The sequence below is a fragment of the Loxodonta africana genome, chromosome Y, assembly GCF_030014295.1.
Source record: "Loxodonta africana isolate mLoxAfr1 chromosome Y, mLoxAfr1.hap2, whole genome shotgun sequence".
NCBI lineage: Eukaryota > Metazoa > Chordata > Mammalia > Proboscidea > Elephantidae > Loxodonta > Loxodonta africana.
This window is the reverse complement of record NC_087370.1, coordinates 22,997,997-23,024,681: the sequence shown is the minus strand read 5'-3', so window position 1 is coordinate 23,024,681 and position 26,685 is coordinate 22,997,997. Positions and strand designations below refer to the sequence as shown.

Here is a 26,685-nt window from a genome sequence, read left to right as displayed (position 1 = left end):
AAAGTAAAAAAGGAAAACCGTGGGCAGATCCCAAACACAGGGGGAGCCACTGAACCCCACGGTCCCAAGTTACAGTGCTCTGGGTTCCCGCACGGAATCACTCTCCTGAGTACGAGCGTCTCGGAAACCGGAAGCGGAAGTGTGCCTCCTTGTTCTGTGCCCGTCCCGCTCCGGTGTGAGGTCGGTGTGGCAGCAGCTGTTACCTGGAGGCCGCGGAGGTGGGACCTGTGTATCGGCGCGTAGACAGGTGAGGTGGTGGGCACCGCGCACACCTGTGCTGCTCAGGGAGCGGGGAGAGATGCAGGGTCCCGGGCCTCCCGGGCGCTGCGGTCGCTCCCGGCGTCTCGGTGCCCCGCCCCCACCGCTGCCTCCCGCCCCCCTATTCTCTCTTCTGCGTCTTTACAATCGGGTTTCCGTCAGAGTCTTCGGGGTTCTTGTTAGGATCTCGATTCAGCAATTCTGGGGTGGGGTTCGGGATTTTACGTGCTGAACGAACTGCTAGTTTATGCTGGAAATAATAAGTCCCTAACGAAGATCGTGAGTTAAAATTAGGGAGGGCTGTTAGAGAAACTAATGAAAGGAAGGATAATGCTGAAAGGGAAGACTCGGGTGTAAAGATCGTGCCAGAGAGAGAACGTTGACGCTCAGACCAAGAAATGGAACAATAGGAGTCCGCCTGGAGGGGAGCAGGGTGAAAAGAAATGGGAACAGAGGTGAGAGAGAACCGCCTCAGAGAAAACGTAATGATTTTCTGATTTATTTCTTGGTAGATTTGTTACGAGGTTGAAAGCACAGAATGTTCAGGAATCCTCTGAGATTTCTCAACAGCTTAGGGACTGGTGGTGCCATGGTTTGAGAACGAAGGGAAAAAAAGAAAAAAAAAAGCTGAAGGGAAAGAAAGAAATGTTAATTGTAAAAGTAACAGGGAAAATACCCATCTCATATCACAGTGGTGTAAATGAAAAGTTGTTTAATAAGTACAAGACCCCCCCTGCAGACACCATAATCTGCGGTGCTCAAGTCCCTTATATAAAATGGTGTGGTATTTGCAGGTAACTCAAAAACGCCTTACCTTATACTTTAAATCATTTGTCGATTACTTATAATACATAATACAGTAGAAATGCTGTATAAATAGTTGTTACACTGTATCGTTTAGGGCATAATGATGAGACACAAAGCAAACAATGCTCAAACACCTAGTGCTGGAGAGAGACTGAGGATCCGCGAAAGGGTGGGAGGCTACACCAAGGGGTACCCTCACATCAGTTCCTTCCACTGGATTCGGCTTAGTACTATACATGCTGTATGTTCAAGTTTTGGTTTTTGAAAATTTTTTTCCCCCAAATATTTCTCATCCACAGTTGGTTGAATTAACGAATGTGGAACCCATGAATATGTTGGGCCAACTGCAGAATTGTATAAATGAAAAAAATTTTTAAAGCGTAATAAATGGGTTATTGCTACACGTAATTAAAAGTGAATGAACTGTTATAACATCATTGACAAAACTTGAAATATATGTTCTTCCTGATAATTAAAAAAAAAACCCACAGAGCCAAACCCGATTCTGACTCATAACGACCCTATAGGACAGAGTAGAACTGCCCCGTAGGGTTTCTAAAAAGTGTCTGGTGGACTCAAACTGCCATCCTTTTGGTTAGCAGCCGTAACTCTTAACCACTATGCCACCAGGGTCTTCCCTGATAATTTACCTGTGTTATGCGTGTGTTGATCTATAAGGGATAAAGTTACATAGGTGAACCCACAACTTCAGCATTGGACCCCTGACTCCCTGGAGGAAATCAGGTTCAAGTTTTGCAGCCTGGCCAGGCCTGGTTGCTCCTCATGCTCCGGGAGAGGTAAATTCCTCCATTTGTGATCTTGTTGCAGAAAGGAGAGGCCCATGGAGCTGCCTGAAGAATGCAGGTGTCTGCTCTGGGGTCTGGAGCCTGTTCTGCCTTCAGTGTAAAGACCCTCGGGGTGGAGCATTGCCCTGAGCCAGGGAGGAGGCCAAAGGCCTGTCACTCCCTGTTTCCTCAACACTGTTTCCTCTACATCCTTCTTCCATTTCAGGTCTCAGTTGTGCTGCAAGGAGAACTAGTCCAGTCCAGGCAGCTGGGGACCTCTCGCGACCATCTTGCACATCCATCGAACACAGGGAAGGATTTCAACTGCTCTGGTTGGTGTGTGGACCAGACATTGTTCACCTGCCTCCAAACTGCCCAGTGCTCTGCTTCCAGTCCTGTCCCTCTTCCTGAAGTGGCTTCTTGGGCTCAGAGACGACATTCCCTTAGACTTCCAGAAGCTGGAGAAAGAAATGGTGAGTTCTATGGAGAACTGGGTTATCCTTATCATCTCCTCCTACCGGGAGATTTTTATCATATGTATTTAAAAGTATGTGAGTATTACCAATATGATTGCTGTTTTATTAGTTATATCACCCAAGCTTTTAAGGGAAAGTTTACAAATAAAGCCAGTCTCTCATATATAAGTTTATATACTCCTAATTGCTCTCCCTCTAATGAGACAGCACAGTTCTTCCTTGCACTCTCTATCTTGTGTCCATTCGGCCAGCTTCTGACCCCCTCTGCCCTCTCATCCTCCCTCCAGATAGTCTTAAGTGTCTGCTTGATCCAGGAAGCTCATTTTTCTTCACCAGCATCGTTTTCTATCCCATAGTCTAGTCCAATCCCTGTCTGAAGAGTTGGCTTTGGGAATGGTTCCTGTCTTGGGCTAACAGAAGGTCTGGGGACCGTGACCTCCAGGATCCCTGCAGTCTCAGTCAGACCATTAAGTCTGGTTTTTTTAATGAGAATTTGAGGCCTGCATCCCACTGCTTTCCTGCTCCCTCAGGGATTCTCTGGTGTGTTCCCTGTCAGGGCAGTCCTTGGTTATAGCCTGGCACCAGCTAGTTCTTTATATCACTCATGTCTTAATCTGTAAGCTCTATATTGTTTAGTTTTGCCTCTTTTGAGCTTTCTTTAAATTCAGTTATTACTTTTGGTTCTTCAGTGACTCATTTTCCCAGATGCTTTTGAGTTCCATGTAAGTTGGTGCCTGTAGCTGTAGTCTGCCCACGTGCCTATGAACGGGCCACAGTCTACCTAGTCATTGCAGAGCTTCTGGGATTTGGGTGGCTCGGGTGTGATTTTTATTTGTGTGAGTGTTGCTGCTGTTCTGTTCATTCTCTTTCCAGGCTCCACACGGTCCTGCACAGTAACTCTGCAGTGAGGGCAAATGGCGGAGATGTAGACCATAAAACCAAAAAAAAGAAAAAAAACCCCAACCTGTTGCCATCGAGTCAATTCCGACTCATAGCGACCCGATAGGAGAGGGTACAGCTGCCCCATAGGGTTTCCAAGGAGTGCCTGGCGTATTCGAACTGCCAGCCTTCCGGTTAGCAGCCGTACCCCTTAAACACGACGCCACCAGGGTTTCCATTGTAGAGCATCACCATGTTCAAATTTATTAGGAAATACTGATGCATTTTACAATTTTTTCCTCCCACAAAGTATGTGTGTGGATTTTATTTGTTCCATCTGCTTGTCTGATGAATTTTTCTCTTGTAAAGAGTGTGAAATGGTATCTTACTTTGATATCATTTTGTAATTACCTTACACTACTCCACTACTGACAAGGCTGTGCATATCTTCACACTGGTAATTCCTGTTTTTGTGACTTTTTGAGCCCTGCTGGCATGGTTAAGAGCTCGGCTGCTAACCAAAAGGTTGGCAGTTCAAATCCACCAGCTGCTTCTTGGAAACCCCATGGGACAGTTCTACTCAGTGCTGTAGGGCCACTGTGAGTCAGAACCAACTCGACAACACCTGACAATGACTTCTTAGATATTTGTTACAGATTTTTGGAATTTTTCTCCTAGTATGTAAGTTATCTTTTCAATTTTTCAATGCCTTGATGAATAGTTGTAAATTTTAATATAGTTGAACTTGTGAATCTCTTCTCTTCCATCTTAAGAATTTTTTTTTAATGTCATAAGACCATTGACTTATAGCTTTTGAAACTATTATAATTTTACTTTTTCACTTTGAAAACCAATCTAACTGGAATTGATTTTTTTTTTTTACATGTGGAATACACAGGCATAAATTAATTATTCTAGTTAGATAATTAGTTGATTTTTAAAGAAAGCTATTTCCCCTAGAGTCAGTCCTGAGTCATGATGTTCCCATGTGTTTTACAGTAAAACTGCACTGTCTAGGGTCTTTAGTGGCTAACTTTTTGGAAGTAGATTGCCAGACCCTTCTTCAGAACTCCCTGTGGATTGATTCAAACTACCAACCTTTCAGTTAGTCACAGAGTGCTTAACCCTGTGCACCACTCGGGGACTCCAAATATTGAACTGTACATCCTGTCACTGTCCTGCAATTGCTTGCTATGTCATGAATCACCTTTATAGGAATTGCTGTCCTTTTCCAGGGCTGCTTGTATTTTTCCATTGGTCTATTTGTCTGTTTCTGTGCGGATATTTGGAAACCCTGGTGGTGTTATGCTGAAGAGTTCAACTGCTCACCAGGAGGTTTTCTAAAAGCATTTTGTACCTCGTCATTGTTTCAGTCTATTCAAATGCCATTTAATAGTGCTTTATAATTTTCTAATTATTGTCTTTAATTTTTGTAATTACACTCCTTTAAAATACCTTTTATTTTTACTAAAATACGAGTAATCTTTTAACTATATTTCAACTGCTGGTGGTTACTCATATGTGTAAATGAAATATTTTTAGTAACTGGAAACACAGTGGTGCAGCGGTTAAGTGCTATGGCTGCTAACCAGAAGGTTAGCAGCTGAAATCCACCAGCAGCTCCTTGTAAACCCTGTGGGGCAGTTGTAGTCTGTCATATGGGGTCTATGTGAGTCAGAATTGACTCGAAGGCAACAGGTTTGGGTTTTTTTTTTTTTTTTTTGGTTATTTGTAGTAAACCTTTCTGTAGTATTTATTTTGTAATCTGAATATTTCTTAAACTCTCTTAGTCATATAATCACCTATACTATTTTCTGGGATTCTACCTATAAAATTATTTAATCTGTAAAATAAAATGGGGTACTCCGCAGCATTGTAACATTCTTTTTTCTTTACCGTTTCTTTTTTTGTTCTTTTTTGGCATGCACTGTCTATAACATTTAGGATAATGTTAAATAGAATAATGGGTGTCTGTGTTTTCCATCTTACAATAGGAAAATGTGGAATTTTTTGGTATATATTCTTTGGTCATTTGATTTCTTGACTGCTGCTGCTTTTGTCATCTTTGCATTTACTTTAATTATATTCAGTTTAAATTTTATTGTTGTGCTTTAGTTGAGTATTTACAATTAGTTTCTTATTCACAATTAATACACATATTGTTTTGTGACATCGACTGCCAACTTCTTGACATAACAACACTCTTCCCTTCTCAACCTTGGGTTCCCCGTTTCCATCCTTCCAGCTTTCCTGTCCCCTCTTGCCTTCTCATCTGTGCCCATGGGCTGGTGTGCCCATTTCGTACTGTATAAATGGTTTAGCTGTGTGTATGATTGTTTGTTTTATGGGCCTGTCTAATCTTAGGCTGAAGGATGAACCTAAGGAGTGACTTCAGTACTGAATTAAAAGGGTATTTGGGGGCCACACTCTCAGTCTCTGTCAGACCAGTAAGTCTGGTCTTTTTTTGTGAGTTAGAATTTTGTTCTACATTTTTCTCCAGCTCTGTTGGGGATCCTCTGTTGTGATCCCTGTCAGAGCCGTCGGTGGTGGTAGCGGGGCGCCATCTAGTTGTGCTGGCCTCAGTTGGGTGGAGGCTGTGATAGTTGTGGTCCATTATTCCTTTGAACTAAACTTTCCCTGTGTCTTTGGTTTTCTTCTTTCTCCCTTGCTTGAGAAAGAGTGGGACCAGTGGAGTATCTTAGATGGCCACTCACAAGCTTTTAAGACCCCAGACACTACTCACCAAAGTAGGATGTAAAACCTTTTTTTTATAAACCGTGTTATGCCAGTTGAGCTAGGAGTCCCCAAGACCATCGCCCTCAGCCCAGTAATTCGATCCCTCAGGGAGTTTGTATGTGTCTATGACACTTCTGTGATTTTCCCTTGGTCAAGTTACACTGACTTCCCCGGTATTGTGTACTGTCTTACCCTTCACCATTCACTGCTGATTCTATGGATGTTGATTGTGGATCCCTGTAAAATGAAATTCTTCACACCTTCAACATTTTCTTCGTTTATTATGATGTTGCTTATTGGCCCAATTGTTAGAATATTTGTTTTTTTTATGTTGAGGTTTAATCTGTACTGAGGGCTGTAGTCTTTGATCTTTATGAGTCAGTGCGTCAAGTCGTCTTCTGTTTCAGCGAGCAAAGTTGTGTCATCTGCATATTGCAGGTGATTAACGAATCTTCTCTAATCGTAATACCTCATTCTTTATGTACTCTAGCATCTTGGATTATTTGCTAAGCATACAGGTTGAATAAGAATGGTGAGAAGATACACTGCTGGCTGTGGGAGAAACAGCACCATATATTGGATGCTGGCTTCAAGCATTGGCAGTCTTCTGGAGAACACTGCCCCAACTCTGCAAGGTATGGGCAGCTAGCTGGCACAGTAATTGTGTCTTTAGAAGGCCATTCCATCATTCTATCAAGCCAGCTCCTTCAGGATGATGGGGAACATGGTAAGACGAGTGAATTCCATGAGCGTGGGCCCATTGCTGCATTTCATTTGCTGTGAAGTGAGTCCCTTGATCCAAGTGATGCAGCGTAGGATACCATAATGGTGGATAAGGCATTCTGTAAGTCCACGGATGATAGCCTTGGCAGAAGCATTGTGTGCAGGGAAGGCAGATCCGTATCCAGAGTGCGTGTCTATTGCATTAAGAACAAGACACTGTCAGTATGAGCCTGCAGGTCTAACCTGATAAATCCACTCTACATGCCAATTTCCCGAAGCCTTTGGTTACCTTTTTCTATAGTATACTAAGGCATGTCTAATACTTCACCTTGACTTTGAAAAGGCCTTTGCATAATCCGCACTCCAACAACCCAACCAAATAAACTATCAGATCCTTTCCTAACTTTTCTCGAGTTGAAACACTGAATGAAGAATCTGTGCTTCATGGGGTCATGTCAGTAAACTCAGACTGATCTGACTTTAGGTTCCTTGTGGCATTATCCCACACCCTTAACAGCCATTCCCACACATATTCCCCAGGTTTTTGTTTGTACATGTTAGAAAAGGCAAGCACTTCTTTCAAATTGTCGCATACCTCCTGGGTTTCACTTTGTACTTCATCTTTTGGGGCTCGCTGGAACTTGAGGCTAGTTATAGGTCTACAAGCCAAAATGAGTGGCGGGGACGTGTTCTCAGAACATTCGGCAATGTGTTGTAATCCATCAGCCTCAGACAGTGCTGCAGGAAAAGAGTCAAATGCCTCCCCAAGGGATGACTCAAGGGCTCTTCAGACATAGCTTGGTTAATTTTCAGTAGATGGAGGTGAAGGGGATAATGGTTTTACTGGGAAGGATAGCTTAGGAGACAAACATGGAGTTACCTCCTTGGCTGGGAGGAAGAGGGCTGCTTCTGTTGGCAGGAGTGAGTCTGTGGAAGTTAGGGGTTCGTTATCCCCACTTTTCTGATTATCTGCCCATGTGTCTCCATCCCAACTTTCAGGATCCCATTTATTTCTCACTGCAACTTCAGGTGTTATTTGAGGTTGGAAGTTTACTGGGCATTGTTATTCAGCTGCTCTTACAGTAAGGCTGTGGGTTTGCTTTTTGGCAATATCAGCTGTTTCTACAAGAAATAAGGCTTTTTTTATCAGGGCTAAACTGGCAACTTTGAGGTCAGCTATACAGCTCTGGAGCTGTGACGCTGAAGCCTTGAGCTCATCTCTTTCTTTCACCACTTTGTCTAGGAGAAATAGGACCCACCAACCAGCTTCTTTATAATTCTGAAAGATTTCAAGTATGTGATAACCCAGAGCCTTGCCTGTTACGAACGCTTGATCTGTTGGTGGTGATATTTTGCATATTTCTGTTACTATGTCACACCCTGGAGTAGCAGCAGTATTCTCTACTACTGGAGGCAAAGTCATCTTTAAAGACTAACCAGACTTGAGAACCAATTAAGGAACTCATCCATAAAATTTTGTTTTTCTAGAACCACTGTGTGCGTGCGTGTGTGTGCACACACACTTTAGGTGAAAGTTTAGAGCTCAAGTTAATTTCTCATACAAAAATTTATACATATATTGTTTTGTGGTGGTAGTTGCAATCCCCACAATGTGACAGCACACTTTCCCTCTCCACCCTGGCTTCCGTGTCCATTCAGGCAGTTCCTTTCCCTTCCTGCCTTCTCATCTTGCATTTGGACAGGAGCTGGACATTTGGTCTCATATATCTGATTGAACTAGGAAGCACTTTCCTCACATGTATTATTTTTTGTTTTACAGTCTTGTGTAATCTTTTTCTGAAGAGAGGGCTTTGGGGATGGTTTCAATTCTGGGTTAATGGGTAGTCCAGGGGCCATAGTTGTGGGGTTTCTCCAGTCTTTGTCAGACCATTAAGTCTGGTCTTTTTACATGAATTTGAGTTTTTTTCTGCATTTTTCTCCAGCTCCGTCCAGGACTCTTTTGTTGTATTCCCTGTCAGGGCAGTCATTGGTGGTAGCCAGGCACCATCTAGTTTTCTGGTCTCAGGCTAGTGGAGTCCGTGGTTCATGTGGACCTTTGCTCCTTTGGGCTAATATTTTCCTTGTGTCTTTGGTTTTCTTCTTTCCCTTTTGCAGCAAGTACAATGAGACCAATTGATGTATCTTAAATGACCTCTCGTGAGCATTTAAGACCGCAGATGCCACTCGCCAAACCTAGAACCACTCTTGGTACCAAATGCCTTAGGCTGGGTTCTCTAGAGAAGCAAAATTAGTGAAGCGTGTATTTATGTGTAGATATAGAGAGAGAGACTTTTCTCAGGAAATGGCTCACTTGGTTGTAGAGGCTGGCAAGTCCTAAGTCCTTGGTGAGGCATCAGGCTGAGGCTTCTCCTGACTGACATAGCGGCAGGGCTGATGAACTGAAGATTAGCGGGTCACACAGCAGTCCGCTGGCTCACAGGCTGCGGAGATCAATGAATCCCAAGATCGGCAGGTAAGATGGCAGGCTTCTGGCTTACAAGCTGCAGAGGCTGACTATATTAGGTATCTAGTACTGCTTTAACAGAAATACCACAAGTGGATGAGATTAACAAACAGAAATTTATTCTCTCACAGTTTAGGAGGCTAGAAGCCCAAATTCAGGGTGCTAGCTCCAGGGGAAGGCTTTCTCTCTCTATAGGCTTCTTTTATAAAATCTCAGAAGAGACTGACTGAAGATACAACCTAGCCCTGTAGATTGTGTCGTGTGTCATTAACATAACGGCCCCTAATCCTGCCTCATTAATATCATCAGTTGATCAACCCTGTTGCTGTAGAGTCGATCCTGACTCAGCGACTGTAGAACAGAGTAGAACCACCCCATGGGATTTCCAGTGAGAGACTGGTGGATTCGAACTGCTGACCTTTTGGTTAGCAGCCAAGCTCTTAACCACTGTGCCACCAAGGAGCTTAGGATTTACAACACATAGGATAATCACATCAAATCACAAAATGGAGGACATCTATACAATACTGGAAATCACAGCCTAGCCAAGTTGACAGACGTTTTTCATGGAAACAGTTCCATCCGTAACACCGATGAATCCCAGGATTGGCAGGTAAGCTGCTATCTCCAGTCCCGAGAACCAGAGGTCAAATGATGAGAAGCCAGATTTCAGGACCCAGAGGGAGAGACTTGCTGGAGCGTCCATGGATATACTGGAGGCAGGTCACACTCCCAAGGCCACTCCCTTTCAACTGACTGGCCACTAATACCGTATCTTATTATGAAGTTGATTGTATCGTTACATAACTGCAGAATTCCATCATTAAATAACAGCCGAACTACACCAGAACTGCCAAACCACGGAGATTCATGACCCAACCAAACTGACACACAACCTTAACCGTCACACAGTCCTTCAAGCTTTCAAGGCAGAGATCTTGGATCCATCCTTGTCCTCTATTTCTTTCACACTTCAAGCTACAGTGCGTCAGGAAATCCTGTTGTCTGTACCTGGAAAGTCTGGGAGCATCCCTGGCACACATCACTTTTCCAGCCACCACCACAGTTTCAACTGTCATCTTTTCTTATCTGATCGTGCCCGTAACCTTCTAACATATCTTCCTCTTATCATCTTTGTCCTCTACACACCATTTATTTAACAGCTGTCCTATCAGTTGCGTCCCCTGCTCAGAACTGTAAAATCACTCTGCGTTTCACTCAGAAGCCATGTTCTTTTCAGTTGCCAACAAGTTCCCCAGAACGTGATAAGCCCACTGACCCCAGTCACCTCTCCAGGTTACTATTACCCTGCTGCTTCTCACTCTGCTCCAGTCACACCGGCCTTCGGCTCTTCCTAAACATGCAAGTCACCTGCCCACCTTCTGGCCTGTGCCCTGGCTTCTTCCTGTTCCTGGAAAAATACTTCTCAAACATTCCTTGGATAATTCCTTCATAGTCCTCCTGTGTTGGCTCAGGTGTTTCTGTTCAGTGATGCCCACTCTGAACAGCCTCATGAGTGCTGCTCCTTGCATTGTCAGTACTGCTTACCTCTGGATCCTGCTCTCCTTTTCATTTTTCCATTGTGCTCATCATCTTTACATGTCTGTATGATGTAACTTTTTATTGTTGATTGATGAGTCTCTAACCCTTAACAGTAGGGAAGTCTTTGAGTCTTTAGTTATATATCTCAATTGCATAGAAGGTTGTCTTAGGTATTTTAGCTTATCTGATTTTCTGTTTATTCATTTTTGTTTTCTAATCAATAGGTTTTCTTTTTTAGAGCAATTTACAGAAGAATTTAGTGGAAAGTACAGAGTTTGCATAGAACCCTACTTCCTCCTGTCCCCCCACTTCAGTTTTCCCTACTGGTTTTATTTGTTACAGCTGTCATCTCTCTATTATATTACTCATGTATTGTGACGTGTTAGATAGTTTTACTTAACAGCGTCCGTAGCCTGTTAATTACAGTTATTTGGGATTTTAGTCTGATTATTCCAAAGTCTGTGCTGAATCTTAGACTGATTTTGAAACTTGCCCTGTCTCTTCACATTGTGTTGTTGTCTTTAGGGTGCCTAGTAGTATTTTGTTGAAAGCTGGAGATTATGTACTAAGTAAAAGGAAATGAGGTAAATAAATCGGCCTTTAGTTTAAGGTTTTCTCTTTATCTGGCTAGATATTAGTTTGTGTTTATGGTTTGCTGTAGTTGTCAGTTGCTGTGATATTCATGTTTTTTCCTTCTTGTCCTGTTTGGGTTTCCTGGAGACTTCCTAAATCAGTTGGAGTTCTTTCTGTTGTAACCCCGTTATACTATAAGAGCTCTGTGGATGGAGTGGTAAGGTGTAGACAAAGGGAAGCCTGGAATTGTGCAGTAATTAAGTCTCAGTTGTTCAGTGAGCCTGTGCCCGGGGCAGTGACCCTACAAGTGCTCCTCTCCTTCTCCCCTCACCCACTTGGGTGAGACTGGGAGCCTAGATGGGGCTGGAGTTGGGTGTTTCACTGCTGCAGATCAGCTAGACTCTGGTAAAATAGGTTCCCTTGAGGGCAGGCCTTGTCAGGGAGAATAATGTCCTCTGGGAAAGTTTTTTTTTCTTTTTTAATAATTATTATTGTGCTTTAAGTGAAAGTTTACAAATTAAGTCAGCCTCTCACACAAAAAACCCATATACACCTTGCTACACCCTCCCAATTACTCTCCCCCTAATGAGACAGCCTGCTCTCTCCCTCCACTCTATTTTTGTGTCCATTTTGCCAGCTTCTAACCCCCTCCACCCTTTCATCTCCCTTCCAGGCAGGAGAAGCCAACATAGTCTCAAGTGTCCATCTGATCCAAGAAGCTCACTCCTCACCAGCATCCCATGTCCAGTCCAATCCATGTCTGAAGAGTTGGCTTCGGGAATGGTTCCTGTCCTGGGCCAACAGAAGGTCTGGGGGCCATGACCACCGCGGTCCCTGTAGTCTCAGTCAGACCATTAAGTCTGGTCTTAGGAGAATTTGGGGTCTGCATCCCACTGCTCTCCTGCTCCCTTAGGGTTCTCTGTTGTGTTCCCTGTCAGGGCAGTCATCACTTGTAGCCGGGCACCATCTAGTTCTTCTGGTCTCAGAATGATGTAGTCTCTGGTTCATGTGGCCCTTTCTGTTTCTTGGGCTTGTAATCACCTTGTGTCCTTGGTGTTCTTCATTCTCCTTTGATCCAGATGGGTTGAGACCAATTCATGCATCTTAGATGGCTGCTTGGTAGTGTTTAAGACCCCAGGCGCCACTCTTCAAAGTGGGATGCGGAATGTTTTGTTAATAGATTTTATTATGCCAGTTGACTTAGATGTCCCCTGAAACCATGGTCCCCAGACCCCTGCCCCTGCTATGCTGTTCTTTGAAGCATTCAGTTTATTCAGGAAACTTCTTTGCTTTTGGTTTAGTCCAGTTGTGCTGACCTCCCCTGTATTGTGTGCTGTCTTTCCCTTCACCTAAAGAAGTTCTTATCTACTATCTAATTAATGAATGCTCCTCTCTCACCCTCCCTCCCTCCCCCCTCTCGTAACCACAAAAGAATGTTTTCTTCTCAGTTGAAACTATTTCTCGAGTTCTTATAATAGTGGTCTTATACAATATTTGCCCTTTTGCAACTAATTTCACTCAGCATAATGCCTTCCAGGTTCCTCCACGTTACGAAATGTTTCACAGATTCCTTACTGTTCTTTATCGATGCGTAGTATTCCATTGTGTGAATATACCATAATTTATTTATCCGTTCATCTGTTGTTGGGCATCTTGGTTGCTTCCATGTTTTTGCTATTGTAAAAAGTGCTGCAGTAAACACGGGTGCGTATGCACCCATGTTTGTGTAAAGGCTCTTATTTCTCTAGGATATATTCCAAGGAGTGGGATTGCTGGATCGAATGGTAGTTCTGTTTCTGGCTTTTTAAGGAAGTGCCAAATCGATTTCCAAAGTGGTTGTAGCATTTGACATTCCCACCAGCAGTGTATAAGTGTTCCAATCTGTCCACAGCCTCTCCAACATTTATTATTTTGTGTTTTTTGGATTACTGCCAGCCTTGTTGGAGTGAGATGAAATCTCATTGTAGTTTTGATCTGCATTTCTCTAATGGCTAATGATCATGAACATTTCCTCATATATCTGTTAGCTCCTGAATGTCTTCTTTACTGAAGCGTCTATTCATACCTTTTGCCCATTTTTTAATTGGGTTTTTTGTCTTTTTGCAGTTGAGTTTTTGCAGTATGATGTAGATTTTAGAGATTAGGCGCTGATCAGAAATGTCATAACAAAACTTTTTCCCAGTCTATAGGTAGTATTTTTACTGTTTTGGTGAAGTCTTTGGATGAGCATAGGTGTTTGATTTTTAGAAGCTCCCAGTTATCTAGTTTTTCTTCTACATTCTTTATAATGTTTTGTATACTGTTTATGCCATGTATTAGGGCTCCTAACGTTGTCCCTATTTTTTATTCCATGATCTATATCACTTTAGATTTTATAGTTAGTTATTTGATCCATTTTGAGTTAGTTTTTGTGCATGGAGTGAGGTATGGGTCTTGTTTCATTTTTTTGCTGGTGAATATCCAGTTATGTCAGCACCATTTGTTAAAAAGACTGTTTTTTCCCCATGTAACTGTTTTGGGGCCTTTGTCAAATACCAGCTGCTCATATGTGGATGGGTTTATGTCTGGATTCTCAATTCTGTTCCATTGGTCCATGTATCTGTTGTTGTACAAGTACCAGAGTGTTTTGACTACTGTGGCAGTATAACAGATTCTAAAATCGGGTAGAGTAAGGCCTCCCACTTTGTTCTTTTTCAGTAATGCCTTATTTATCTGGGGCTCTGGGAAAGTTTTGAAATGGCTGTTTTTCCTCTTCCCCCTCCTGGAAGGACTCACAGCAGATTTTTCTCTGATGGTCACACCAAGGACCTGATAGGGTTCTTGCAAGTAAAGCTCACAGCACTCTGAGGTCCCCTTAAGATTGGGCTCTCTGGTATTTTTAACCCTGAAGTTTGTCTGGCAGTTCATGAGTGGCATTTTAAGTTTTCCTAAGCTGATACTGATCCTAAAGGTGGTTTCTGCTCCTACGTTTTTGCTCTGCTGTGATTCTCAGGGAAACCCTGGTGGCGTAGCGATTAAGTGCTATGGCTGCTAACCAAAGGATCAGCAGTTCAGATCCTCCAGGTGCTCCTTGGAAACTTTATGGGGCAGTTCTACTCTGTCCTATAGGGTCGCTATGAGTCGGAATCGACTCGACGGCACTGGGTTTGGGTTTGGGTTTGATGATTCTCTGTAGCTGCTTATGTGTCCCTCCAGTTTTGGGGCAGCAATTTTCCCTGTCGCCTCAATTTTTCTGAGTAGTATGTTCAGATTTTTTTCTTGGGAGGATGGGAGTGACAACTTCTGAGCTCCTTATATATCAAACCAGAAAGTGAAAGTCTTCATTTGTGTCTTCTGTCACCACTTTATTTGTACTCTTGATTTATGGTACTTTTGTTTTTCCAGTTCCCCAAATTATATGTTTTTCTTACTGCTAATGACTTTTTTTTTTTCTGGATCCAAGCAGTGTATCTTCCCTTTCCTGGCACGAAGGTTAGTGGAGCCCGTTGACTCCGTTGCTTCTATATCGGGGCTTGTTGAAGTTGATAAGCACGTGAATGTTAGAGTGTTCGCAGAATCACCTTAGTTGGCTTCCTGGTTTTTAAAATTGAAGTGTGATCTTTTTTTCTCTTACCAAGCTGGGTTACGTTAGCAAATGTTTTCTGTAATGATTATTTTTCTCCCTGAGCTAATTTACTAAAGGTAAATAGGCTTGTGTTTCTTGCTGTTTATCCCCTTAACGTGCTTCATTTTCTGTCGGTTATATAACTACTTGAAATTGTGTGTGTGTGTGCGTATGTACACGCATACATGTATTTATGTATATACACACACACGTGCATGCACGTGTTTACTACGCACAAAGAACTTACAGCCCATGTCCTTCTGGTTATTTTTGTTTTGTTCACTGCTGTATCAGCTTTCCAACATGAAGTAGGCTCAGTTTCAGCATGGCCTAAATCAGTTTTCATAAATGAAGGTAACCGCAGTTAAGAGCCTGAAGGGAAGAAGTCTTGTCTGAGACACAGGGCTTTCCTGGGAGATGTGGCGGTGGGTTGTGTGAATTGAATATTATGTTTCTTTTGTCTCTGGCTATTATCCAGCAAGGCTGTAGATCATCCATGGTGTCAATGGAGAATAACAGTCAGAATAACAACAAAACTGTATGCGCATGAATAGAAATGGAGTTGTCAGGAATTTAGGCTTCAAGGACAGACTGACCTGCCTCCTGACCTTGGCTCAGCAACATTGAAAAAAAAGAAAGCAACATTGAGCATGTGATTAATTGATTGTCTCTAACTTTACTCAACTATGGCATGTTTGAAATAATAGCTGCTTAGGGGAACCGTGAGATAAAAATGAGCTAGTGTGTTGAAAACTTTTTGCAAAACCTTTCCTAAATTAAGAGTTGCTCAGTGCATGAAACAGTTTGTCATTACTATATTGTATAATGAGCTTTGGAGTTTTGATGACTTTAAAATACACGTAACCTGGCCCACTGCAGTGGAGGCAACTTTTGGATTTTGGCTCGAGCTCAAAGTTTGTTGTGACCTCATCATACCAGGATTGGTTAGAGACAACATAGACAGCTCACTTCAGCACTTCCCTGACAAGAGCAGACTTCTTACCCTAAAGCTGCTCTGTTTTAGCACCGGAAGTGTCCTTCAGCAGACTTTTCTCTCCTCACTCCACGAGGAAGCCAGTGGATTGGTGCTATTTCACAGAGGTCACCTTACAGACCAGGGGACCCCAGTGGTCAGTGTTCAGGTAGTTGTGGTTGTGTGCCTTCCAGGGCCTGCAGATGTGAGAGAGTTCTGGAGTGTACCCTGTAGAAGGCTGGTGTGTAAGCCTTTTTGTTTCCTAGGCTTCACGGGCAATTTAACAGGTAAACCGTCTGTACTTTTACTTACTTACGAAATTAATTTCTTTGTGGTAAGAATTATATATAACAAAACATTTGCCAACTCGACAATGTTTGCGTGTATAACTTTGTCACACTGATTACGTTTATCACGTTGTGCCGTCATTACAAAACGGGAGTTATAACGTATATTCCGTCAACAAACGAAAGTACATGCTGTTCTTGTTTCTGCAGAGACAGTTCTCTTTGTTCTCTTGTCTCATTAGACTGTGTTTGTTTGACGGTGTGTGAGTTCGTTGAGGAGAGCGGTCACTGATAATTGGTGTACAGTTGCATCAGGTTTTGACATTTCAGAATTGTGAGGAGATCTGGATTCTAATCATTCCTGTGTCACCTGAGCTCTTTTTAACTTTTATTACCATTGCCTGTCTCTATGAAAAGGACAGAGGAGGTGATAAAACAACTTAGCTTTTGAAAAATAAGTCACTGACATGTAAAAGTTAATAATTCTCCAAAAGAATCTTTTTTCACCAGGCGGATGTGTGACTTTATGATCTTCTAGAGTTCAGGCAAATAGGAGCAGCTCGGTGCGTTGGGTGGCCAGTTTGTGCTGGTCCCTGGTCCTCCAATGGCTCTGAGGAACAACAAGAAAAAGCGGCATTCTGCACTGGTTCTCAGTTGCTAATACCTCATCGTGCTTTCACCCCGTGCTTTCTGTTTTGTTGAGTGTTCTGGTGGGTGTTAGGGAAGGAGTTTGTTCACAAGGAAGTGATCATCTGAAAGAGAGCATTTCTCTAATTTCTGCTGTGTTTTCTAATTGTTCTAGACCATAACAAGAGAGAAATAAGACTACGGTTAGTCACACTCAAACTGTGGAGAGGTGACTTTAGTGTGTTGAAAATCCATGATACGGAATGTAATCAGTGAGGAAGTGAATGTAGTTAGAGAAGGGACAAGGCCAATGACTCTTTAGACCTTGGTTGAACAGAGAAACTTGTGTCAAATCCCTAAGAATTCTCACTTCCCCAGGACTGTCAACCTCACCCTTTGTTCTTGTACACAGTGGAGTACATGGTACCTTGCTGATGCAGAATGTGTGGAATGTTTTAGGACTCAGTGGTTGTTGAGGACGTGGCCGTGGTCTTTTGCCAGGAAGAGTGGGCTTTGCTGGATACTGCTCAAAAGAAACTGTACAGAGATGTGATGATGGAAACCTTCAGAAACTTGGCCTCAGTAGGTAAGAATGGGATCTTTTTTTTTCTAAATGTCGTCCTTCAGTGAACAAAAGTATTTCATTTATCTACTTTTCTCCAGTATTTGGGCTGAGGAATGAGAAATTGTTAAATAAAACAGGCAGAGTCTCTTGGTCTCTGGAGTTCCCCATGAACATAAAGCTCTGTGTATCAAAATTAGTTTTTATTTCTCTTGTGATTAAAAGCCCTAAGTCTCTTTAAGTGTTGTAAGCACTGGCTTCAGTACTCACTTTGGGACACTGAGAGATCTGCGGTTTGGGCTTTGCAGAGATTTCACTATGTTGATTACAAGTTTACCATAATTATTTTGCTGTAAATAAACTCATACATGTCCATCTTCAGAGACCCTGAAGAGCAAAGTATTGGCTCAGTGTCAAGGAAATGTTCATTGCTCTTCGCTGTCTTCCCTCATGATGTGCGTTTCTCCATAAGCACCATGTCAGCTCTACACATTTATTTTTCCAGAGAAGCAAGGCAGAGAGCTGAGAACAGTGAAGGGAAGACTCATCCAGAGCCAATGAGTGAGGAAGCACCAGGAAAGCCAGAATTTTTTAAAAGACCAGCCCTGCATGAAAGGATTATATTGGAATCACTCAGCTAGAAAAAGTCTCTTTTTGGGTTGAGGGCATAACTTCCCAGATACCAAACTTACTTCTTTGACTTTAGCAATCCTGTCGCACCTGTGGTCATGGAGACCCTTTTCCTGTTTTAATGTTACATGTGTATTGTGTCCAGTATTTTTCTACATAGCTCTCCTAATTATACCTGTTCACGTCACCATGACTCTCAATCCTCATGGAAGTATTTTCTAGGAAATTGCCTTTTAAACATTGCCAGAGTGCTGAAAGGACTAAATGTGGCTAATTCTTTCTTTGTTCACAACAGCTTTTTTCCCCTAATGATTTCTGTGCTTTTGTTTCATATTGTGAACGTTACCTTGAATTATTGGTTCAGATTCTCAAAACATTAATGACGGAGAAAAGCTGTCCAGTGAACATACGGTGGTGCGACTCATGGAGAATAACCTCTGGTCCTCCATGTTAGGAGAAATCCACGACCAATCTCATGGCAGTAAAGATCAGCTTAAAAACCAGAAGAGACATTTAAGGTGAGTGTCATTCAAACATGAGTAAACACTCAGAGATGGATGCCAACCATGCTGCTGTGGATGCAGGTCGCTCTCCATAGTCCTGCCACTGATCTGCACCCCCGTGTCATGCTCCTAAACTTTAAGGATCCATGCAGAAGATTGAATTATTGCAGGAATTTGGGGAGTGACACACATTCAGACTGGCAACCTTGGCCGCCATCTTCGAGTGAGGCACAGCTGTGTGTTTCGTATTTGGGTCAAAATGGGACATGCAACAGATTTTGTTGCCATGAAATGCATGCTCTGCCCTCATTTATATTGGCAATTACTGAGCCGTTATGAACCAATTCAAAGCCCTGATGTATACTAACATGTATTTATATACGTACACGTAAGTATATATATATATGTAAATCTAAGTGTAAAGTTGTATGTTCAGAGAATTTTCACAGTACGTTTGCACAAGTAACAATCACATATCAAGTGTTTGAAACATTTCACGTTTACACAATTGTTAGAAAGCATCATATTTTAGAAAAACAGCGACAGAAATGGTAGCGTTCTTGCTAGATGATTTTAACCTATGAAACGTGAAACAAGTCTGGGTAAAAACCATGCATGTTTACTGTTTTTGTAAATGGTGAAATGGGAATGAATTTATTTCTAATAGTATGTTGCCTATTTTTAACAGAAGTCATACAGCAGAGAACCTCTGTGAAAGCAATGAAGGCAATCCGTGTAGGAAAACCTTCAGCCAGATTCCAAGTCCTACTGTGTTAAAAAGAAATCCTCCAGAAGCAAATCGTTTTGAAAGCTGTGAGCATGGAAAAGCTTTCCTGAGTCACTCATCACATAATCATCATGCCAGATCTCACAGTGGATGCAATATCTGTCAGTGTAAGCAGTGTGGAGAAGCCTGCAATTGCCCTTCTCACCTAACCGCTTCTTTGAGAACTCTTAATGGGAAGAAACCCCAAAAATGTGAAGTATGTCGGAAGGACTTCATTTGTATCTCAGCCCTCAAGAATCCTCTGACAGTGCTGACTGGTGAGAAAAGCTATGAGTGTAACCACTGTGGGAAAGATTTCTCTAGTTCCTTATCCTTTTGGACACATGTGAGAAGTCATAAGCGTGAATGCAGAGACAGTTGTAAAACCTATAGTCGTCCTGTATCCCTCATTTTACATAAAAAATTTCATAGGAGAAATAAGTCTTCTGAATGTAAGGAATGTGGGAAAGCCTTTAGTCGTTCCTCATACCTCACTACACATATAAGAACTCACAGTGGAGAGAGACCTTATGAATGTAAGGAATGTGGGAAAGCTTTTCGTGAGGCCTCATCCCTCACTAAACATAGAAGAACTCACAGTGGAGTGAGGCCTTATAAATGCAAGGAATGTGGGAAAGCCTTCAGTCGTTCGTCATCGCTCACATATCATATAAGGACTCACAGTGGAGAGAGGCCTTATGAATGCAAGGAGTGTGGGAAAGCCTTTAGTCGTTCCTCATCTCTCACTACACATTTAAGAACTCACAGCGGAGAGAGGCCTTATGAATGTAAGGATTGTGGGAAAGCCTTTAGTCAGACCTCGAGTCTCACTACACATATGCGAACTCACAGTGGCGAAAGGCCTTATGAATGCAAGGCATGTGGGAAAGCCTTTAGGTGTTCCTCACACCTCACTACGCATATAAAAACTCACAATGGGCAGAGGCCTTACAAATGTAAGGAATGTGGTAAAGCCTTTAGTCAGACATCATCCCTCAGTAAACATATAACAAGTCACAGTGGGTTGAGGCCTTTTAAATGTGAAGAATGTGGGAAAGCCTTTAAATGTTCCTCAGACCTCACTACCCATTTAAAAATTCACAGTGGACAGAGGCCTTATGAGTGTAAGGAATGTGGGAAAGCCTTTAGTAATTCCTCAGCTCTCACTAAACATAGAAGAATTCACAGTGGAGAGAGGCCTTATGAATGTAAAGAATGTGGCAAAGTCTTTAGGCAGCCTTCAAACCTTGCCACACATAAACGAATTCACAGTGGGGAGAGGGCTTATGAATGTAAGCAATGTGGGAAAGCTTTTAGGCGTTCCTCACACCTTAGTACACATGAAAGAATTCACAGTGGAGAGAGGCCTTATGAATGTAAGGAATGTGGGAAAACCTTTAGTCGTGCTTATTGTCTGTCCGAACACATCAGGACTCACACTGGAGAGAGGCCTTATGAATGTAAGGAATGTGGGAAAGCCTTTAGTTGTTCGTCATCACTCACTCATCATATACGAACTCATACTGGAGAGAGGCCTTATGAATGTAAGGAATGTGGGAAAACTTTTAGTCAGTCCTCAGCCCTCAATACACATAGAAGAATTCACAGTGGAGGGAGGCGTTATGAATGTAAGGAATGTAGGAAAGTCTTCAGTCGTTCCTCACACCTTGCTTCACATGTAAGAACTCACATTGGAGAGATTACTCTGTGTCAAAAGTGGGATGTTTCATCCTTACTGCTATAATTTCAAATAGCAACTTTCTAAAAGTCTGCGATTACAGAACAAAGTTTCTCAGTGAATAAGCGAGCAATACTAAGTCAAAGAAGGCATCGTTAGAGCTACTTTGTGCCTTTGGCAGAAATGACAGTTTCAGCGTAACTGTGGGGCTGTCATCAGTGTGTGTTTCTCAGTCCAAGCTAAAGACGTCTGAAAGTCTTAGGCTGTTACAGATACAGCGGTAGCAAATAGCCTTGAGCAAATGTGGTTTTACATTTTGTAATGATTTTATCGCTGTTATTTCATATAGAATTAAAATACTCGTGTTGGGTTTAAAAGTGTTCTTTTTTCCTATTTAACACATTTCCTTCCATTGTTTTCTATTGTAAAGGTAACTTTTTTACAAATTTCTCATAGGGCAGTGCTTTCAGACTGTAAATATTCTGTTTTTCATAATATTTTGGACTACTAATTTTAGTATCCGTTGATAATTATTACTTATTAGTATTATCAGTCTGTTGTTTACCAAATGGTATTTTCTGTTCCATTCATTTTCTCTGTGTTTATCAATTGGAATTCTGCAAAAAAATAGCTTTCTCTTTCCCTTATTTATTAAATTCTTTATAGCAATATAAGCAGCACTTGAAGTAGTAACAAGTTCCATTCCTAAATCTGCCTGTAAGTTGAATTTGTACTTAAGTTGGAACAGCTAGGTACGGTTCACGTCTGTATCTACCATAGGTTAGTGAAATGTTTGTCGTCATATGTAGAGTATAGTGTAGGTTTCTTTGCATAAAAAACATTAAACACTTCCAGATACACTAAGGCAGTGTTAATGATACAGAAATGATAATAATAATGTTTTGATAATAATGTGTTGCAAAGTCATGCCCATTTGTTACTACAAATCCTTGCCGCTTCACTGGATTCCCTCTTGGTGTGCCTTCCATAGCCCCGACATTGGGAGTCTAGAAAGCCACTCACATTGATATTGTGCGTGCAAACCCCTACAAGCACCAGCCTCTACCTGGTTCCAAGTAGTGAGATCCAGCTGTGAGCAGACACTGCACTGTTAGCAGGCAAGTGTCGCAGGGCCAGTGTTTCTGTAGGAAGGGGTCTTAACTTACAATAAGCTTTATGGGCATTGGTTTATAACTACAGGTTGTATGTACATCAGACGTTCATAGCCTGGGAACTACTTGTATAGGCTAATCCATATTACTTTTTTTTTTCCTTGCTGAAATTACCCCGGATTTGGTTATTAGGAGCTCACTTAACTAGGTTCATGTATTTATTTGACATGACCCCAGTACAATTTCAGCACTCCTTTCTGCCAGCGTTCAGTGATCATCTTGTCCTTTTCCTCCCTGAGCCCTGGCATCAGACTTTTCTCCAAGAAAGCCTGGCTTCTCTTATAAGAGAATGATACCTAGAAACAAAAGTCTGGACATTAGATATGCTTACTGCTACTAGGCCCTCAAAGTGGGAAAAAGTAGTAAATATATGTGTGTGAGTGTACACATGCAAAGACACATTTATACATATTTCTGTAAGTATCTGTATGTATTTTTAAAACCATGAGATTATACACATATCTCTGATTCCAGTCCAACACCACAGGGTTCATTTTAGCCTTTTCTGTTACTTTATGTGTTTACTCCTTTCTCTAATAGCGATACTCCTGGCTTTCATTATCCACACTGTATTGTTTGCTGAATCTGAGAATATACGTAAAGCAGATTCAGAATTGGTAGCTGTGAGGCAGTGCACCTCCTCGCCGAAAGCACTTTGGCCTTTGAGTTTCCTGAGAGTCAGAGTGCAGCTGAGTCTGAAGAGTGAGGCCAGATAGGATCCGAGGGAACACCTGGTGATCTGGTGTTAACCTCTTGAGGCATCATTTAGCTTTCATGGCGGACTGGCCTGTGAAAGCACAGAAGGCAGAGGGTTAAGGGAGCTTCCCAGATGTTGAGAAACAGCCATCCATGTGGAGGGTACAGTGTCCTGGGGACATGGCAGCTCTGCACTGGGACCCTCCCACACCTTGCCCCATGCATCTCTTCATTTGTGTCCTTTTTGGTTATATATTTAAGCCATTATTATCAGGTTGGCCTTTTTGTGAATTCTGAGTCATTCCAGTGAATTACTAAACCGAATGAAGTCTCAACATTAAGAGACCTGGGGACCCTTCGTTTTGTGGCTCATATTCTCAGGGGGTTAGAGGGGAGCCCCAGACTTCTGGCCAGCAGTGAGAAGTTAGGAGTCATTTAGACGCCCGGACTCACAGCTCGTGCCTGCCTCTTGGGCTATCTGAAAGACGATGTCCTTTTAACTTGTGAGGTCTGGCTTAGCCCTGGATGGCTAGAGTAAGAAGGAGAATCCTGCATGGGTGGCTGGTGTCAGAATTAAACAAGGACAGGAATCCATGATTTCCACCTGACGCAGTTGCCCTGTGAGGTGGGACTTTTTTTAGTCTCCTTGGCATAGGTAGTTGAAGCCATTAAGTTCCATCTTATCCTAAAACTGGCCTTTTAACTACAGTATTACACAATTGTTGGAATTTCAGTGAGAGATGGAAAATGCGTTGACCCAGACTGATGTCTGTGTACATGATATCTGTACATAGTAAGGACTCAAATAATTCCTGATGAGTGCATGAATGAATAAATAAGTGAATATGTTTAGAGGCAATCAGGCAGAGACTTGCTCAATTTCTTGCCTCTGCTTACAAAGGTTTCCACTCCCATGCCCATCCACACCTCCACACTCTGTCAGTGAAAAATTTGGCCCTCTCCATCAGCTCTGGGTCCCTTCCCTTCTTTTCTGCCCCATCTCGCCGTCAATAATTCACTCTCTCTCCAGTGCCTTCAATATCTCCTGTCTCCTGTTTGCCCTTAGTATCCAATTTCTCCAACTTAATTGAGCCGTCTTCCATTTTCAGCTCTTTTCACAATCTTCATGTTTAAGCTTCTTTGAAAAGGTGGTACAGCCACCTACAGTCCTGGCTTCAACCATCAACCCAATCAACTCCCACGTGTCCACATCTCCAGCACAGATCAGTTTCCCAGACATAAGCCCCAAACATCCTATAATCATTACAGTAGGCTCTAAACAGTTTATCTTGCCATACTCGTATCCTTTAGCCACTTCACTACTGCCGGTGGAATGTTGGTTTTCAAACTCAACGTCTGCCTTCTGTTGCTTATCATCTGTATTTCCACCTCACCTGGCTAAAATACATTTCCCTCTCTGTTTAGTTTTAATCAAGACTTCTCTGTAAGTCCACCACTTCTAGGAACCCTTTAATCATCTCCCCAACTGCCCTTTCTCTGTACTCTCCTGGTACTACTCTTCCTTGGCCCCTAGTGTAGTACTGGTTATGCTCTGTGTCATTCATTATAAATCAATGCTACTAAATTCATATACCCTCTCTAATTTTGTAACCATGTATGTAAGTACAGAATTTCTGGCTGGTTGCTTTCAAATCTAGGGTGTCATTTGTTATTGTTTGCAGTTTCTGCCTTTTATCCTCATGACTGTGGGAAGCACAGGTGTTTTATATCTGTGTGCCTGTTTCTCCTGTCTCTGCTTGTTCGTTCCCTGTGTGCCTGATAATTCGTTGTTCTTCTGTTAGACATATTCCTTTCCTGACAGTGTTGTGAGCAGGGTTCAGCAAACATTTTTGTAAAGGGCTAGATAGTAAACATTTTCGACTTTGCTGGCTGTGTATTCATATTTGGAAACACCTGACTCTGCAGTTGTAGCTGGAAAGCAGCTGTAGACAGTATGTCCTTGAATCGTTGTGGTCATGTTCCAAGAACATGGTATGTACAAAAGCAGCTGTTGGGCAGGTTTGGCCTGGAGCTGTGTAGTGTGTTGACTCCTGACTTAGAGAACAGATTCAAATTCAGGAAGCAGGCTACTTATAGAGGACATGGTAAAATTAATATCACAAATCACATGCAGCTTACGGTCTGCTTTGAGACTCACCTGGTAGACGGTTTAGCATGAGTACGTCTCTCAGGCTCTGCCCTATATCCCTGGCCAGTGCTGATGTGACTGTCAGACTCACCATCATCCTGACCTGCCCCTATACCGAGGGTTCCAGTCACCTCAGACTCATGGCAGGCGTTGAGTTTCTTCTCTTTATGGTGATGGAAAATTTGACAACAGATATTGCTGATGGTTGCACAGTATGATTCATGTAACTAATGTCATTAAATTGTGCACACAGAAAACGTTCGTCAAATGTGTTTTTTGTATATATGTGTACATATTTTAACTGAAAATAAAAAACAATTACAATGTAAGGCAGAGAGCTTAACTGTCCTTGTTTTCTTGTATTTCATGTATTTTATTATTCTTATTGTCTTTTATATTTGGAAAAGAAAATACACAGAGGAAAAAATATTCAGATCGTACAGGGCGTACAATGAAAAGTCTCTCTCACTCTTGAGCTGAGTCATCGTCCTCAGAGGAGTCCCTGTGATCATTTTCTTGTGTCCAGAGATATTGTATGCATATACAAATACAAATGACTTCTTTTGCTCAATAGTAGATTACTGTACATATTTTTTGTACCTTGCCTTCTTGTATTGTCACTTAACATGTATCAGAAATCACCTGCACAGCATGTAAGGATTGGCCCCTCTTTCTCTAACAGCTAAAATGATATGTATTTTACGAATGGACCATATTATTCAGTTCTCTAGTGAAGACGATTCCTTTTCTTCGTTCCTATTGACAATGTTACTAGCCACATTCTTGCTCTTCCTGCACACGTGTGAGTAGTAACTGTAGAATCAGTTCCTAGCAGTGAAATTTTGTTAGATCACTGGATGAATTTTGAAGTGTACACTCCAAAGTTTGATAGATGCTACCAGATTGCGTTCTGTAGGAGCTGTGCCATTTTAAACTCTACTGATAATATATAAACGTAGCTGTTGGTAATGCCAACAGAGCATTACCAAATCCTGGTCTCTGCCAGACTAGAAGTAAAAAAAAAAAAAAAGTATTGCATGGGAATGCCACTTTGGAAGACCGTCTGGCAGTTTCTTAGAAATCTAAAGATAGGCCTACCATTCTGATCCAGCAATAAGCACTCCTAGGTATTTACCCAAGTGGGTCAAAAACATACGTCCATATAAAAATCGGCACACAAATGTTTATAGCAGTTTTATTCATAATTTACAAAAAGTTGGAAGCAACCAAGATGTCATTCAGTAGGTCGGTGGGTAAACGTGGTGCGTCCATACAATGGAATATTATACAGTGATAAAAAGAAATAAGCTATCAAGCTAGGAAAAGACATGGAGGAATCTTTAATGCATACTGCTGGGTGAAAGAGGCCAGTCCAAAACAAGCTACATCCTGTGTGATTCCAAGTCTGTGACATTCTGGAAAAACCAAAACTGTAGAGGCAGCACAAAGATCATTGGTTGCCAGGAGTTCAAGGAGAAGGAGGAAGAATGAATAGGTGGAGCCCAGAGGATTTTTATGGCCGTGTAACTATTCCATACGATACTGTAATGGTGGAAACATGACATCAGGCGTTTGTCAAAACCCATAGAACTGTAGCGCACAGAGAGTGAACCCTGATGTCATGTACGGAGTTTAGTTAATGATGTTGATTTGTCAGTTGCAACAAATGTGCCCCACGCCACAGGAATGCAAGATGTTAATGAGAGAAAAACTGTGTGGGTGTAGGTCAGGTTCATGGGGACTCTGTACTTTATGCACAATGTTCTGTAAACATAAACTATAAATAAAGTGTATT

The 26,685-nt window shown here is 42.1% G+C and overlaps 1 protein-coding gene across 1 annotated transcript; it reads left to right on the top strand.

Moving 5' to 3' along the window:
• On the top strand, positions 1–25,947 carry LOC100668421 (zinc finger protein 345-like). Its single transcript, XM_010602309.3, is given in 6 exon segments — positions 1–247; positions 2,077–2,323; positions 17,194–17,320; positions 18,291–18,444; positions 19,118–20,798; positions 20,800–25,947. Coding segments are annotated over 5 exon segments (2,043 nt in total). The 5' UTR covers positions 1–247; positions 2,077–2,320; the 3' UTR covers positions 20,878–25,947.
• Positions 25,948–26,685: the final 738 nt, after the last annotated feature.